Genomic DNA, 17,483 nt, shown 5'->3' with positions numbered 1-17,483 from the left:
GAGAGAATGGGTTCAGTATGTCAGCACCTTTTGGTTCCCAGTCTTTTTTTTTCCTGATTGAAACAGGTGGCAATAGTTGTATACCTATTTTCAGGCCTGTGCATAGATATAGCTGTGACATATGTGGACGATCTCAAGTGCTTACTGCTCTTGTGTTTTCCATGTATAGGCAGAGGGAGAAGACAGCCTGAAGAAGATGCAGCTGATGGAGCTTGCAATTCTGAATGGCACCTACAGAGATGCCAACATTAAATCACGTAAGAATGAAATTGAGGTGCCGGGTTACATGTGTCTCAGCATTTTGTCCACAAATCTTTCTCCTTTGGCAGCACAACACATGAACAGTTCAAGAAAGTGAAGAGTTGAGATAATTATCACTTAATATGAGACTGTCTCATTTTTACTGCTTTCGTGAATTGAGGACACTCTCTTGATTTTTTTTTTTGGTTTATAAACTTTTCTTTTATTCTTTGATGAAATTTCCACTTCTAAGTTCAGTAGTTTCAGGAAATTTCCTATTCTATTAACTACAGATTTAGGCTTCTAGCTTATTTTGTTACATTTATGCAAAGGACAAAAACATTTCCAAAACTATTTTTTCAAAAAAGCTAATTTGGAATGTATCTGAATGCAATGATCCTTCTGTTGAATTCTGTCCTTTCACCTTGCTTGCGTGTTTTCCCTCCAATATTTTTTCTCTATTGATTTCATATGTGAGTTCACAGAGAGCAGTAGGTGATACTACTTTTAATCCCATTTTTTCCTTTATATGTATTTGTGCATGCTTTCATAAACTAAGAGAATTGCTTTTTCATATTTAAAATGACATAATGTGAAATTTATATTTTGAGATGGTCTAAGGTTTACACATTATTTATATGAATGTAATATATTTAAATACTAATTTTTTTAAAGAAATAGAACTTTAAAGTCCTAGCCAACTTTCCAAAAGTGTAGGCAACCTAGTTTGTTTAGAAGTGGTTACTTTATAAATAGTTGGCTTTAATTTACTCATGAGAATGAGTCCAGTCATGTTTCGCTTCATGACAGAGACTTGTTCTGAGAAGTGCGTTTGTTAGGTGATTTCATTGTTGTGTGAACATCATGAAGTGTACTCACACAAACCTAGATGGTATAGCCAGTACACACCTAGGCCATATGGTACTAATCTTATAGGACCACCATCATATATGCGATCCCTCCTTGACTGAAAGGTTATTATGCGGTGCATGACTGTATATCATTAATAGTTATGTATTTAGGAATGGGACATTTTTTGTATTTTTTCTGTGAAGTTAATTTCTACAGATGCAGAAAATTTATAAGTAGTAGTTATTTGACTAACTTAATAGAATGAAAATAATTCTTTCTTTAATTTGAAACTGAAGCTACTCTCTAGAAATATACCAAAACTGTATTTCTGTGGACTCCAATTACAAAATATTTTTTTTAACATCTTTTAATGCGAGTGTTTTCTTGTGCTTCTGCATGCACCTTTTGTCTCATGAGATCTTAAAAACGTAGATATATCAAATATATGAACTAAATATAACCTATTTTAATGGTCTTGTTCATTTTTTTTTACAGTGGCTTTTTAATTTTTGCACATTTATTCTTAATCACGTTGGGAAGGGGGAAGCTGTTTGCATTTGATTGGTGTGCTTTGGCATTTTTGTGTGATCAGCGCATGTACTAATGATTTCCTTTTATTTTTCTTCTTTCTTGCTTTTTCCTTCCTTTTTCCTACTTCCCTCTCATTTTCCGTATTTTATACTGCTATCTCTATACTTCCTTCTAAATTTCTTTGCTTACTGTAGCAGCCCTTGCCTTTTCTCTTGCAGCAACAGCTCAGGCTGCTCCAAGGATTATTACTGGGCCTGCGCCTGTCCTCCCGCCAGCTGCCCTGCGTACTCCTACGCCAGCTGGCCCTACCATAATGCCTTTGATCAGACAAATACAGACCGCTGTCATGCCAAACGGAACTCCTCACCCAACTGCTGCAATAGTTCCTCCAGGGCCCGAAGCTGGTTTAATCTACACACCCTATGAATACCCCTACACGTTGGCACCAGCTACATCAATCCTTGAGTATCCTATTGAACCTAGTGGTGTATTAGGTAAGTTGTTCTACCTGTATGGTTAACAATGTTTTTCTTCATAAATGTTGCTGTCCCAGACTTTGAAACGATTATATCAGTTTTAAAGAGGCAAGAGATGACTAAATTTTATTTCAGCCTCTCATAAGGTTTCCCCTTTTAAATAATTGCACCTTAAATTTGTTCAGATTCACTTTGGTAACTCAGATTCACTTTGGTTGGGTAAATTTGCTATGAACCTTTTAAACAGAAAATACTTTACACATTCGACATCACTGAGGTCATTCTTAGTTTTAGATCCCATCCATTGGCCTATCCCCTCCATCAGCTCCACCACCCAAAATTAGACTCCTTTTGTCTCAGAGATATATTTATTTGTCGGCTGAATTTAAATTTCTACGTGAAAGTATTTTGAGGTCCTTTTGAAACTGCTGTTATTGTGTGTGTGTTTTCTGATATTTGTGATCACTTGAAATATGAGGGACCAGGTAAATAGTTGCATTCTTCAGATTTCTTCAGTTTTTGTTTTTGAAGTCCTACTTAAGAGAGTCTCTTATTTTCAGTAGTACAGTATGGAATTGATAAGTAAAAACCAAGTCACTGAATTAGAATCACACTTGAGGCAGAAATTAAGATCGTACTATAAACGCTTGGTTTTACGTGAACAAAAAGTGGTGTGCTTGAAAAAGACATTACTGATGCCTTTTTTTTATAGAGTGGATTGAAATGCCAGTCATGCCTGATATTTCAGCCCATTGACTTGCTGGATGAAGGACTAGAATACAGCAGCTGTTATAACACGACCAGTCAATGTGGAACAAACTGTTTCTGTGCTGCCCCTTTGTTTTACCAGACAGAATTTGAATACTTTTTTCCTTGAATTGTATATGACCTTGGTGCTGCATGCATGCTGTTGACTTTTAGGACTTTGATCTAAGGTTTTTTTTTTTCCCAGCATTAATATTGATTTATAAAAATTTGAAAGTCTTTAATGAACCCGGACACTAAGATTTAAACTTGAAAATTCGTTGTTCGATTAAAGAAAGCCACAGTGCTCTGTATGTTATCTGTGTGTGTGCATGCACTCAGGTGCCTTTTGTTTCATGAGCAAATACATTTTATTGTACATGTTTTTCGTTTATCTCTAAATCATTGTATAAAATATTATAGGTCAGAATTTTACTATAGAATTGTTTATGAGAGGCTTGTTTCTGTTGCACATTTCTTGAAGCATTTTTAAAATAACATGTAACATGTAACCTGTTTATGTTTTCCTTTCTGTTAACGCTCTGTCCTGTGGCCCCATGCCTGCTCCTTTCCCCCAGAGCTCCTCTCTGCTGCACGCACAGCGTCTGTTCGAGGAGTTTGACTGTTGCTTCCTGCAGGGCTGGCACTCTTAGCCACCAGCTGCTGTTCCAGCACTCTCAATGCAAGATCTCGCTGATTTTGCTTCGTGGAATTATACTTGTATAAGATTAGTTCATCTAAAATGAAAAGGGTGATGGACCAGTTTACTGCTTAGAAATAGCAAGAGGCACTGCAATAGAATTTGTTTCTTGTTTTAAAGCAATGTATTTTTTGTTGTGGTGGGAAATTTTTATTTACAATACTTAATTATTAGACTGACAAAATTAAAAGCAAAATATACAGATACCAAATTGGCATTCATAAGATGAATAATAATGAGTACTAAATGACAAAAATCCATTATCAATTTTATTTCTCGCTTTGCCACCTAAGCAGTAAAACATGATATTGATCACTTAGAAAACTGAGAAAATTATTTCAAATTGCTAAGTTATAATAAATTTGCACACAGATAACATGCATGCTATATATCAAGTCTCACATCACATTATTTTAAAATAAGCAGTGCCCTTCAAAACAGATGCAGACATGTGTGTTGGTGGTAGTGAGGAGATTGGTATTAGCATCAAATCTTTATTGATGACTAATTTTTAATTCCCTTCCTTTTATCTTTAGGTATGGCTTTCCCAACGAAAGGCTAAGAATTCAAGAACGGTCTTAACTGAACCCTCATCAGATCTGAATTTAACAAATGCTTAGTCTCAGCAGCCTCCGGGGGGTGGGGGGAAGCTTAGCCTAGCAGTCAGTGACTTACTTGCACTTTTTGCACACTGATAGAAAGTAAAAGTATGTTATTAATTTGGTTTAGCCTGTAATCTTACAAAGTAACGGTAATTTATAAAGGAGTGTATAGTAGTATACTGACTGCTAAGTGTACTATACTGTTTGCTTTACTAATCACCTAATTCATTGCAGTTCATACTTATTGACTCAAAGGTTAAAACCACAATCTGTAGGCTTTAAGAATTGCTTTTAAACCTTTTTAAGTGATAAACTCTGGATGGTCTTAAGGTTAGCAAATAATTGTCAGTATTAAACATGGCATTATTTAAGTAGTCCTGCTGCAAGAAAGGCACTTCAGTGAATATGTGACTAGTAAAGCTTAAATGTGTTTGGATCTAATAGAGTTCATGAAATACTGTAACTTGGGATTGTAAATGAATGGATGAAATAGGTTAAGGCCAAGATGTTTGAAATGAATGCAATATTAATAGATGCGTATAAACACAACATATTATGGTTAGTTTTAAAACTACTGTGCCTTAACATGTTTCTTAAAATGAAACTTTTGTAGTAAATGAACATTTGAAATCCATTTTGATAAACCTGCTGTTAATGTTTGTTTTCTTTTCCCTTGTGAATGTTTTCTAACTTTGTCTTGGTAATTGCAATTTAACTAGGTGCGGTGGCTACTAAAGTTCGAAGGCACGATATGCGTGTCCATCCTTACCAAAGGATTGTGACCGCAGACCGAGGTTAGTTTAGTTCTGCAGTTCTTGTTTCTAAGAAATGCGTTGGGTGTCCATAAAATTTGCAACACCACACCTGATGGAAAAATGTAACTGCTTACCTGCACACCATTTCTTTTCCTTTTCTAAATTAATCTGTAATAATTGACAGATTTAAGGGTTGGGTTTTTTTGGTGTTTTTTTTTTTTGCTCCCTTCATATTTTAATTTATTAAATCCTGTATTAGTATGTACTATGATTTATTCCTACTAAAACATAAACTAGTCCATTTGGGGAGCTATTAAATTTTGATGTTGCCTTAATTATTTTTCAGTAATAATTTTTGCTAAAATTTGCATTTTAATTGTTCTGAAATTTTGGGTTGGTTTTGCAAAATGAACTGAGTGGATGGTGCTTTAATGAGAGAAGTAAAGGAATATATGCCTCCTGTGTCCTTTTGGAGAAAATTGAAGATTTAGTTTCCATTTTCCTTTTTAGTAAGATATTTGAGCCACTGTATAAACATAAGGATACACATGTCAAGTACTTAGCTGAAATCAACAAAGTAAGGACTGTGAAGATAACTTGGATGCAGTTGGATTTTTTATAAATCAGAAAATCAATTCCCTTTTATTCTTACATTCTCTTGCCAAAATGGATCCTTTGATTTTTGTCATTTGCTGCTAAAATATATTATCTGAAGGTAAACTATTTCTTGAAGTTCTGTGGTGACATGAATCCAGCTGTTTGAATATCCTTTTTGACTAACCTGTGACTGGAAAATAAGTCTTCATTTTTCTCCTTTTCAACATTTGTAATTTGTGTCCTATATATTCCCTTGGACCCTCTTATAAATTATTTATGTTTATTGAGGAGTGATATTTTCGGTTTATTGACATTGAATTGTTTTCTAAGTTTATCATCACAAGATAGGAATCCAAAGCAAGGTAGAAAAGGATTTTTTATAAGCTTCTGTTATGGCACATTTATACCTACTAATTAAGTTGATGAGAGTCTCTAATATTAGTGGGGAAAAGTGATGGATTTATACCCTAATCCTACATCTTCTATGAACTTATCAAAGACCTACCTGCTTCACATGGTTATCTTGAATACTGATGATAAATATCGGACACAGCTGTTGTCCACATCAGAATAAAATACCTTTCCAAAGACACTGAGGGTTATTTATTTAGCATCATACATAATTAAAGAGCCTTGAAGACTTTTAACTAATACATGTACTACTTACAGTGATCATTCAGTAAACAAAATAAATAGACCCCCAAGCTCAATGATTATTCACGAAGATAATATACCTTGTAAGGGTGTCGTGTACAAGTGTATACACCACGTTTCTTACATCAAAACAAGTCTCCTAGTGAAGGAGGAAATTTTAAAAAAAGATCACTTTGGATTTAAGGAAACCAGATAATTCCATGAATAATTTGAAGCTTTTTTCACCTTATTAATGTCTAAAATAGTTCTACAGAGCATTTTAAAGTAGTTTTTCTTCTGTAAACCTTTCCCTGTATCTCTTTTAGATTTCTCAATTTTGTTTTAACGCAATAACTATTGGCCTACTCACTACTCCAGTGCCTTGAAATAGTTGAAAATATTAGGAAGATTTGCAGTATTTGGAAATGACAACACATTCCATGCATGGCTCTTTTGTAGTTATATGTCTTTTGATTAGTCCTGTCACTGTTTTTATTCAAAATGCAATGTCAGCAAACCGAAATACTACCTTTTTTTTTTTCTTTTTTTTTTTTAATAACAGAATACTCGTATACTGCTGTTACTATCACTGTATGCACTCATTGGGTCTAAGGGAGACGTCTGAAGTCCTTCACTTAAATTATTTTATGATACTACTGTTTTCTCTATTTTTGAGGTTTTTTTATTATTATTTTTTAATCTTTTGAAGGGAAGATTAATATAATCATTCATTTAATGCAAGGAAACTCAGCCCTTGGACATATAACCATGTAATTCTGTATCAGCATTTAGAGTACCACATGGTTGACAAATATCTAGTTCTTTACTAAAAATAAACCCACCTCTACACATATTTCAAAACTGAATTTGAAGCCTATAAAAGACCAACTGACTTTTTACTTGTAATGAACCATAAGTGATTTTGCACGGTTGACACACCTGTGTGTACTGTAGGAGGCCAGGACTTGGCAGAGGATGTTTTCTAGGTGTACTGGTATATATATAAATGGTAGTTTGCTTTGTTTATATATTCCACACTCAAAAAAACATAATCAGAATTTTTCTGAATAATGATTTTATAAAAACCATTTACATAATTCGTATAAGAAACTTAATACGATTTTAATCAAAATTTTAAGTAATATCAAAAATGCTTTAAGATTCTGTATTTTTTGAGTACCTATGAACTGGTATGACTACATGATGTTAAATATTTATTTTCTTCTTTGATTTTGGAATAGCAGTTTTTATTTTGAATAAAATTCCACTTATTTTTAAGAAATTCAGGGAAAATTTGGTCACACTGAAGATACAATATTTTTTGTAGTATTTACAAACTATCCTGAATGGTAGACTATAGAAAACATTTTTGTTCTATGAAGGTAAACCAGTCCATTATATAGATCATTTAAACTCTGAACATTACACCTCCTGGGTTTTGATTTATGAAGTGGCATGGAATCTGCCTTTGCACTGAATATCTTTTCATTCACGTCTCCTCTGCCTTAGTCACAATGGCAACAGTACAGAAAATTGTATCAAACCTCAGAATATAGTAGAAATAATTAAGCTGTTGAATGAGTCTTAAAAATCATACTACTGTTAAGTGGACCAAGTTTGGTGAAGCAGAATGTGACAGAGGTTGATTAAGAAAGGAACAACTCAAGGACATTGGGAACGATAACTTTTCCACTTGAGAACTACTTTATGTTTTACTGTAATTTTAAAATTTTTTTTTTGTTCTGTTTGTTATTTTGCAAAAGAAAATAGTATTTACAGGTGGCTTCTTTTAAAATATATAAAGCAGGAATGTATATGAAATGTCAGATTTTATTGTATTTGCAGAGTATTAGCTTTGAAATTGAATAAAGAAAGCTGTTTGTAGTTTTAAAATGCCTTATTGGTATCAATTAGAAATTTCTTCTATTTTTTGATGTACTTAGAGCTTTTCGAGTATAGAATTTTAAATGGCAGGATTTTACAGTGTTTACATGCAAGTGCATTTTATAAGTGTTCTATATGTGTAAAATAGTATTTTCAACTGGAAAGTGTTGGCTAGCGCAAGAGGCCTGGCCTTTTTCTGGTTCCCATGATGTTGCCTACACTGCTAGACTACAGTATTGCTTTGTATCATGAGGCCAAGAAATTCCATGTTGTTTGTAAATAGAATAATTGAAAAAGCAATAAACATTTATTGAACAAAAGAAACCTTGTTTGGCCCAGAGTTTATGTTGAACCAGATTGTTCATAGAAATTTAAATTTCTTTAGATTCATTTCTGTTAATCATCAGTTATTAATAATCACATCCATCATTAATAGTTGCTTTAATGCTTGCATCTGAGAGAATACTAATGCTTAATAGCAGTCAGATACTGATAACTGCACTGACTGTTTCAAAATTCTGTATACCAAACCTATTCATTGTTGTTGTCCAATTTCCTTCATTGACTGCTACTAACTATTAGTTGTTAGTTGTATTTTATTTCTATTTTTTCCTGTTAACCAGTTGTTGTTTTTTTTTTTTTGTGGGAGTGGGCTCTCCTTCATTTGTTCAAATCATGATATGAAATTGTCATGATTTTTTATTGTATCCTGTAGATGGTGTCAATCAGTTTGTCAGAATTAAACATGCTTTTTTTTTATTAGTTGTGATTAGTTTTTCATGTTGTCATTAAGCCGTCACTAGCTGAAACTAATCTCTTCTCTATCTTTTCTTTTCTTTTTTTTTTTTTTTTTTTTTTTTTTTGTTTTGTTTTTTGTTTCTAACCACCCAGCCGCCACCGGCAACTAACCTATGACCTTCTGACCTCTGAACTCTTCACCCAATGATGACCTGACCATGCCTGCCTGCTGATCAGTTAACTGGTAATCGCCTTTGCTTGCCTGTCGTCAGTGCAGCGAGCTGAGGCACTTGTCCGTTCGTCTTACCATCTAACCAAACAAAAGACAAAGAAATTGTTGTCCTCCAACTCAGCTTTTGTTTTTTTTGTTTCCTGTTTGGGTGAAAGTGGTTCTAGAACCTGCACTGAATAGTAGTAAAGCAATAAGGCCCAATTCATCCCACAGCACTGATCATCTTTTAATGTCCCACCCTAAGCGAACGGTAAGAAGGCCTCACTTCAGAAGGGGAGACAGATGGCCCTTAACTACTCAGTGACAGAGGCAGTTACTGTGAGAGACTTCTAGGAATCTTTTCTTCTCATAGCGAGTCAAAGCTCTCTGAATGTACTGTGTGATGATGCATCATGCATGAACCTTTGGTCAGGGATGTCATTGGTGAAGTGATTTCAAAAAGTATTCAAAATTTGATATGCTGTTTAGTCACTACAGTGCCCTCAAAGGGCAAAAGTTGCAGCCTTTTTTATATTGCCTGCCAAAATTTGAAGTATTAGAAGTGTGCCATGAGACAAAAACTTAAGGAATTTTGAAAAGTAATGCAAACAACAAAACTGCAACACTATTTTTAAAAAGATAAATATCTGAGTTAAAATTACTGAACCTTTATTTTACACCTCCTTAAAAAAATATATGAGAACAAGGTACATGCATTATGTGTCACATTACTGGGCAAACTGTTCAAATATTTTTTTTAAACCTCCCTGTATAGAAAAAAAATCATTAAGGATGTAAAAGCCATGCTTGCCTATTTGCTGTATACATGTAATGAAATTGTAGATAAAGTGTAGTGCATTGAAACAAATGAACAAAAAGTAGATACTTTTACTATACAAGGGTGCTGGTGCAGAAAAAAAATATATATATTTTTGGAAATGTAGCATTTTATACTTTCAAGTGTTATAAAAAAAAAAGAAAAAGAACAAAGAAACCCTTTATTTCATTAAATGATTTTTTCTGGTGGTTGTCAAGAAACAAAAGACCAAAAGAGCCTTTTTGTCTTTCTTTTTTATTTTTTAAGTATTGGAATAAGTCTAAAGAAAAGAAAGTGCCTTATTTTCCTTCATGGTCATTTAGTCAAGTGTCTCGTAAGATCAGCTCCTCCCTCAGAATACAAGTTAATGCATGTTACTCAGTCGCCCAGTATGTGAAAAAAGATATGAGGGGAGACAAATGAGTTGATGGTTTGAATTATATGATTTTTGCCACGTTACCTTGATACAAATTTGCCAAATCTGATACTGTGAAAAAATTTGATAACTTGTCTAATGCTTGACAAGTAAGTTTTAAAACATCATCCTTTTAAAATCATAATTGAGTGCTTTTGGTATTGCGCTATTTAATGTTAACCCAAAGGATTCTGAGATAAAAATTATGTGTGGTCTGAACATCAATTTACAGACTAATTAAAATTAGAGCTTTATTTTATTTGGAGAAAGGGGGATGTGGTGGATTTTTTCTTGCTAATTGGAGGTAATAGTATACTTTAGCAGACTTCCACAAAAATGATTCTTTGTGATTTTCATTCTGGAAAACAAGGTTTTTAAATGACCCAAATTTAATCAGATTTCTTTCTACCATCTCTTTGCTGGTTAGTAACCTAAGCTGCCCCAGCCCTCACCTTGCCCCAAGCGCACATACACACACACCTTTGTTTCTTAAACTCTAAAAGAATGTGAAAAACTAAAATCAGTGTGCATATACTCAACTACATGTGAGTTTAAGCTTCCAGTTTCTCATGAAGTTCAGTTAGTTTTATAGTTGAAGCAATTTATGCACTGAGCTTACATCTAAACACTTAAGTAAATAATCGTTAAATGCTCAGTACCAGACGTGGCAAATATCAAGTGGCAGTGGATCCCCAGCTCATCAGCTCGTTCCCTCTTACACACCTTCCCAGCTTCACAGTGAAAGGTCAGCAGTAAGCTCAGTAAGCACCTTCGTGGTGACCTCCTCCATCATCTTGTCTCACTGGGAAATGTTTTCAGTTTATTTACTATGCAATAGACATTCATTGTTTTGTATTCAGCCAGCTCTGGTTTAATGTGCCACTGCTTTGTCTTTCTGTTACACATACAGTTGTTTTGATTTATTTACAATATATGCTGTGCCATTTTGATTTTTATTTTGTTTGGTTGGTTGAATAAATTTGCGACACTCAAACACTTGAGGTGATAGTAGCTTAAAAACGATACCAGTATTTGATCCAGTTTCATCTCAACTATGTTATACCTGGACATTTTAGATGTATCAAAGGTCTTTTATGGGGAAGAAAAGTAAATGTATGAAATAAATGTGTGACATTTATGAGTAATGTTGGCTCTGAACAAACTTTTGAAAACTTAGTTGACAAAATTTTGGATCAACTGAAAAAAGCATGACTTTTGAAATCTCTGAATGCCTTGGTTCTCAGTATTATCATTCTTTATTGAATTTATTTCTTATTAAAATATGTAGTTTTTAAGACTTTTTTGCTGACAGTATTATGTAATTTTTTAGCGTGGGTAGATGGGAGTGTCGCTTGTATGTTACCGTACAGCTGACATGTATTTTTGTCGATTCTTTATTATCTTAGTAGTTTCATGCTATGTATGTACCATAACCAACCTATTGCCTATGAGAAACATGTAAGATAATGTATTTACAGCCATTGTTACAAGTTTATAATGTATTTTTCTATCTTGTTTTATATGTATGTTATATAACATTCAAAAAGAATTTTTTTCTTGATTGAGAAAAGGATACAAAATGCAAAATCCACAATTTTGATAACTGAAAATTGCCAATTGTTTTGCAGTACTTTATTATATTGGGTGTCTTGTCTTTCTTGGGCTTTTAGTTAGCTAATGAATGAATACATTAGACACTTTTGGGTTTTAGTTGGGATTTTACATAGCTTGCATTTTAATTCTTTGGTTCTTTGCTGTTTCTATTAACCCATAGCATTATTTTAATAAATGTTATAATACCAACCTACTAACTCTGGACTATGTCTGTTTATTAACCTTTACGTGTTTAATTAAAATCAAAAAATAAAGACAAAAGAATGTAAAGTCTTGAGTTACTGGACTAACCCTGAACAACGTGACCACAGATAACATAGTGTGACTTGTTTTTATGTTGTTTGTCAGCTGACAGTTCCGCACACTACTGTTAAATTGGCTTTGGTAATTCTGGCCTTTTATCTTGGGGTGTAGGTGCCCGTAGAAATGGGAACAAAGTAGCATTGGTTTGAGGCATTCTTCTAGTCTTGCCACTTGCCTTTCAGCCTCTGCATTACTAATTCCACACTTTATTTTTCCTTCTCCAAATAATCTCTGTCTGCTCACAGCATAAAGAGTAAAGAGATTCATTGTAATGATATACCCCGAGAAACCAGTTTGATTCTTTGTTGAACCATTTCTTTTAATTTCTATAAATAGGTAACTTTATGGTCACATTATAAAGCAAAGAATCCCATGATGTTTACCTTTATTCAGATTTCTGTTTTAATTGGACATTTTCCCTTTATAAAGTGTTCAATTGTTTTAGCCAGCTGCTCCTGTTACGGGGGCTCCACACAGATAAAGCTAAAGGTACAGTGGCTCTGTTTCTCATGACAGTCTGGAGTAAGTCATTAATAACCATGATGCACCCCACCTCTCCTCACCTAACTGTCAGCGAGAGATCAGACAGCATTACTGAGTTTTCCTCAGGTGTTTGTTCTCTCTCACACTCTTCCAAAATATAGTCAGAATATAAAATTAATACAAGAAGTGTAAGGGAGAAGAAAACTGGCATTTGAAAAGTTATTAATTTCTTAGATGCAAGTCAGTTTAAGATTTATTAAATATCTTCATGCTTTTCTTGGCTGCAACCTAGGTAAATGACCTCTACTTACAAATTCTTCAGTTTAACTCTTGAGGTGCATTTTTATTTCACAGATATTGGTAATTTCCTTTTCTGTGAAACAGTTCTAGATAATAAAAAATTCTCAGGATGAATTTTTGCATTTGTAAATAGTGGCTTATTTTTGTTAATTACCTCTTATTTATTTTAAATTTCTAAAATTTGAGGCTGAAATGAGTCACATGTTATAGAAGACATAACTATACCAATATGCCATTAACCAGACTGTCAAAGTATTCCCATATGATATTTATATATTCTCATAGTATATATACATATGTGAAATATATAGAATAGTGATAACAGCTTATTTAATCATTATTTAGATGGTCATTTGGGTCAAACAGTTGTTTCTCTGATGGGGGGGTCTGTATTATTGTTAGGCAGATAGAGCTTTAATATGCTACTATCTGTAAAAGTTCTCACTGCCATACAGTTCATATATTATTCTGTAAAAATTTGAAGATGGCTGTCAAGCTGCTAATATATGTCATCATGGTACCATGTCCCTTAAATTGATTCATTTTTATGCAGTTTACTACACATGCTCTGAAGCCTATGAATGCAGTCTCATCTCATTTTCAGTTAAGGGTACTTTCTGTATAATTGTGTCATATTGTCACCTTTTATGTTGGAAAAGTTGTAGAACCGTTTTTAAAGGTGAAAATAACATTACAAATCCCGTTTTTATGCAGGTTGTAATAGTATTAAACATGAAACTACCACATTCTTAGAACGATCAAATGCTAGAGTCAGTTTGTTTCATAATATTATTTTGCTAACAGTTGCGAGTTAAGCTTTCAGTCAAGAAGTTGGTGAAATTAATGTACTTAGTAGTTAAGTGTTTTTTTCTTAAGCAAAATGTCAAGAAAAATGGAGCATGAAAGAAGATAGCACATGTCCTGCAGTGCAGTAGCAATCCATGCTGTAGAGTTCACCTAGAGGGGCAAGTGCAGCACCCCATCCGTAAAGCCAACAGGGGCATAGTGTACACAAGACAGGGAGGTGGTTAAGGGATTCTTAATAAATACTAGATAAGTACGAAGGATCTAAGTTTTCTCATGTACTGAAAGCAGGCAGGGGATTTAAATGAAATTGTTCATTACCAAATCAACAATCTTCCTTTACTGGGGAAGTCTAACACTTGTATATTTGACAGTCTAAGGTTTCTCCAGTTTGGGGGAGTTTTTTGTTTGCTTGTTTGGGATAAGATGTCTGTCTGTATTCCTTGATAACAATTAGCTATTACAGTATTTCCAGCAAGTGATTTTTAGTAGAATGAAATGTATTGCTAAATTATAATTCATTATTTAACAGCAAAAATTACTCTCAGAGAACTTTTTGGACTCACACTTTCTAAGTACATAAGGTAATTTTTTAATGTCACAAATTCCTTAATAGGTTTATTTAAGTTGGAAAAATAATTCATTTTATAGACAACACTTTTACTTTTGAAAATATTCATATGATACACACATGTAATTTTATCTGATTTCTTTAATATAAAATTGTCTAAATTGGAATGCCTTTGTTAAGAAGAGACTTAACAAAATTATCTGCATAGCTGGTACTCAATGCTGAATCAAACTGGTTCACCTAAGCATAGTACTCTCCTTTCTGTGTTTCTGCTGCACTAATTGCCAGGGGTGGGAGAGGAGGAGGAGGAATTAATTCGTGATGGAAGTGGATGGTAGGTGCAGCAAGTAGCAACACAATGTTGATTTCGCATTGCTTACAATTTTGCTGTCCCTTGTTGGCAAAAGACACTATGTTGTGGAAACAGCTTAGCTCCCAGGGTACAAAATTATATCTTTTTAAAAATGCTATTATTGAGTAGTTTTGGTTACCAAATACATCTTTTTTGGTTTATATTGTAGTGGTGTGTGTAAGACATTTAGAACTTTATTTGTGGAGATTGTATATATAGAGAGAAGTTGGAATAGGTCTTCTCAGATCACGTGTGAGTGGAGAGCCACGTGTGACTGTACATGAAGTGCAATAAACCAACTGGACACGTGCTTGTGCTTCATCCTCTCAAGCTGACTGCAGCTGAAGATGCTGCTTATGGGCTCCCCCCGCACACAAAAATGTATATCAGAATAAAGAATGCACATTTTTATTTAAAATTTTTATTGATGCTTTTAACACTATTTAAAAGAAAATATAAGAATCTGAGATTCTGGAGCTCTAATATCACTAGAAGATGATCATAAGATTTGCCCTGATTTCAGTGATTAAAAAGGAATCAGTAAACAGGTTTCCACATTTCCTCAACTGAGTGTGCATCCATGATAGTCATTTCTACCTGGGAGACTCAGGTCTGATTCGTGTGTAGTGTTCAGATGTAAGAAAGGAGCGCTGATCACATCTTGATCTCATCTGCTGTATGAAAAGGACTAGAGTCATCAATTTCTTGAACAAAGGATAGGATTGGTAGAAAGATTGTTTCCAGTAGTTTGAAACCTTTTCTCTAAGATTTCATCTTGACATTGAAGTTTTATGACTCCCTTGCACCTTAAGTTCACCAGTCCTTGTTCATATAATCTCCAAGTTGCTTTTTCCCTTTTCCGATCACTCACTGGAACCTTAGTTTTCCTGGGCAGTATCCTCACACGCTTCTGAAAGCAAGTGACAGAGGCAGGATCCAGAGCACAAGATACAGCTTGCTGCCCGCAGATGGCATTTGGTTTAGCCCATACGGTGTTTTTGCTGTTGTTGTATTACCTGCCAACATTTAGTGTCTGAAGATTAGACTTTTGTTTTTAATCTCTTCACAAAGTCTGCACTTCTTCAAAGATCAAAATTTCTAGAAAGTTGAAGCCTGCACTCGCACATGGTGGCCATCAGCTGAAACTGAATAATATCCCAGTGTCCCGAGTCACTGCCCACCCATCCTGCTGCCCCTGTTGTCACACCTGCGCTCTTGATTTCCTTACTCCTGACTTGCTTTAATTTTTTCCTCTGGGGCCAGCCCAGTGGTGCAGGCAGTTAGATGCGCGTGCTCCGCTGCGGCAGCCCGGGGTTTGCGGGTCCGTATCCCCAGCGCGCACCGACACACAGCTTGTCAAGCCATGCTGTGGCGGCGTCCCGTATAAAGTGGAGGAAGATGGGCATGGATGTTAGCCCAGGGCCAGTCTTCCTCAGCAAAAAAAAAAAAAAAAAAAAAAAAGGATTGGCAGATGTTAGCTCAGGGCCGATCTTCCTCACATAAAAAAAAAACTTTTTTTCCTCACCTCCCTGGTTCCTATAGGCATCTGTGCTTGCCTCTGTTGATCCAGAATGGTAATGTTAACGCTTCAACACCAAACTAGCTTCTCAAAAGGTATAATGTAAAACAGACTTTAATGTTTTTCCTCTTGAAAAATCAGATGAATATGGTTTCTAAATCAAAAATATTAGTCTATCATAATTCATACATATTATATTTCTTAGTATTTAATTAGGGAGGAATTTCTATTGGGTGAGTGGAGGGACTAGGTGACATTAGAGTTTCCTTCCTAATGTCATTTTTCATCATTATCTGCTACCTCTTGATAGTAGGTAACTCTTTGTGGTCTTGTTAGAAAGCACTTCACTTAATTGAACCTTTTAACAGTTGTGTTAAAAATACTCCACGTCTAAAAAAATATGACTGATAGTTTGGGATCACGTTTTCCAGAAAATATATATTAAAATTAGATTATTCCAGTTAAGTGCTATTTTGTGAAGTATAGTAGAGGGTACAGTCCATAATAAAAGCGCTCAGTGTTATGTGCTGTACAACAGTTGCGGTTCCAGAGAGCATCTCGAAATCTGGATGCAAACTCACTGTGCTGCTGTTTTCCTAATGTATGCTCTAGTTGCTTAACTGGGTATTACTTATGCATTGGTTATTTAACTGGATACTAAGGAAAGTTATAGGAAAAAATGGTTAAAAGCAAAATAATAAAATATTTGCAAATGAATCCAGAAGTATTTTCTTACAGAGCTATTCGAGTCAATACTAAAATTTCAGGATCACTCATTTAACCTAGAACTTGTATCTAGGTTGGGAACGAATATTGTACCTTGGCTGTTTTTGAAACCTGAATTTTAAAAGCTCTTCTTATCACAGTGTTTTAAATGATTTAGTCTGTAAAATTAAAACAGGTTAGTAGTGCAACTGGAAGGTTGCCTTGAATAGATTTTAATTAAATGATTTATATTAATGGATGATGCTCTTGCCTGTTGTTTTCTCACTGAGTAAGGGTATTGAAAAGTGGTTCAAAGGTTAAACTTACTCTAGGTTTCTAGTTGGTGGGAAAATGTAAAACTCGAAGTTGGTGGAGCATTACACGTGTGAAAAAATCTAAGAAGCTAAGATCTAAATTGATGTGTCAGGGAAGAAAACTAGATTAACAAATCAAACGTACAAATGCCCCATCCAAACTTATTCAAGCATTAGTCTTGGGGGCTATTGGCAGTAAAGTTGATTTTTAAGTCAAGAAAAGAATTAAACTAGGAAAGTTTGATATCGCATCTGGAAATAGTCTGTCATCACTGAGTATCAGTGTTCTAAAATGAATTAGATGCCTCCCATTGCTCTTATAT

General features: G+C 34.4%; 1 protein-coding gene across 6 annotated transcripts in view; it reads left to right on the top strand.

Moving 5' to 3' along the window:
* Positions 1-12,002, top strand: part of QKI (QKI, KH domain containing RNA binding) — a 148,413-nt gene extending 136,411 nt beyond the window's left edge. Inside the window, exons 5-8 of one of the 6 annotated variants that reach the window (XM_087425046.1) lie at positions 170-257; positions 1,818-2,117; positions 4,865-4,939; positions 8,906-12,002. In XM_087425046.1, the coding sequence (XP_087281172.1) occupies positions 170-257; positions 1,818-2,117; positions 4,865-4,939; positions 8,906-8,922 (480 nt within the window). In that variant the 3' untranslated portion in view covers positions 8,923-12,002. The other 5 variants (XM_087425044.1, XM_087425043.1, XM_087425048.1 and 2 more) reach the window with 5 other exon arrangements.
* The last annotated feature ends 5,481 nt before the right edge of the window (positions 12,003-17,483 follow it).

Source organism: Ceratotherium simum, chromosome 38, assembly GCF_057802395.1.
Source record: "Ceratotherium simum simum isolate JZ-2026a chromosome 38, ASM5780239v1, whole genome shotgun sequence".
Taxonomy (NCBI): Eukaryota; Metazoa; Chordata; class Mammalia; order Perissodactyla; family Rhinocerotidae; genus Ceratotherium; species Ceratotherium simum.
This window is presented reverse-complemented; position numbering and strand designations above follow the sequence as displayed.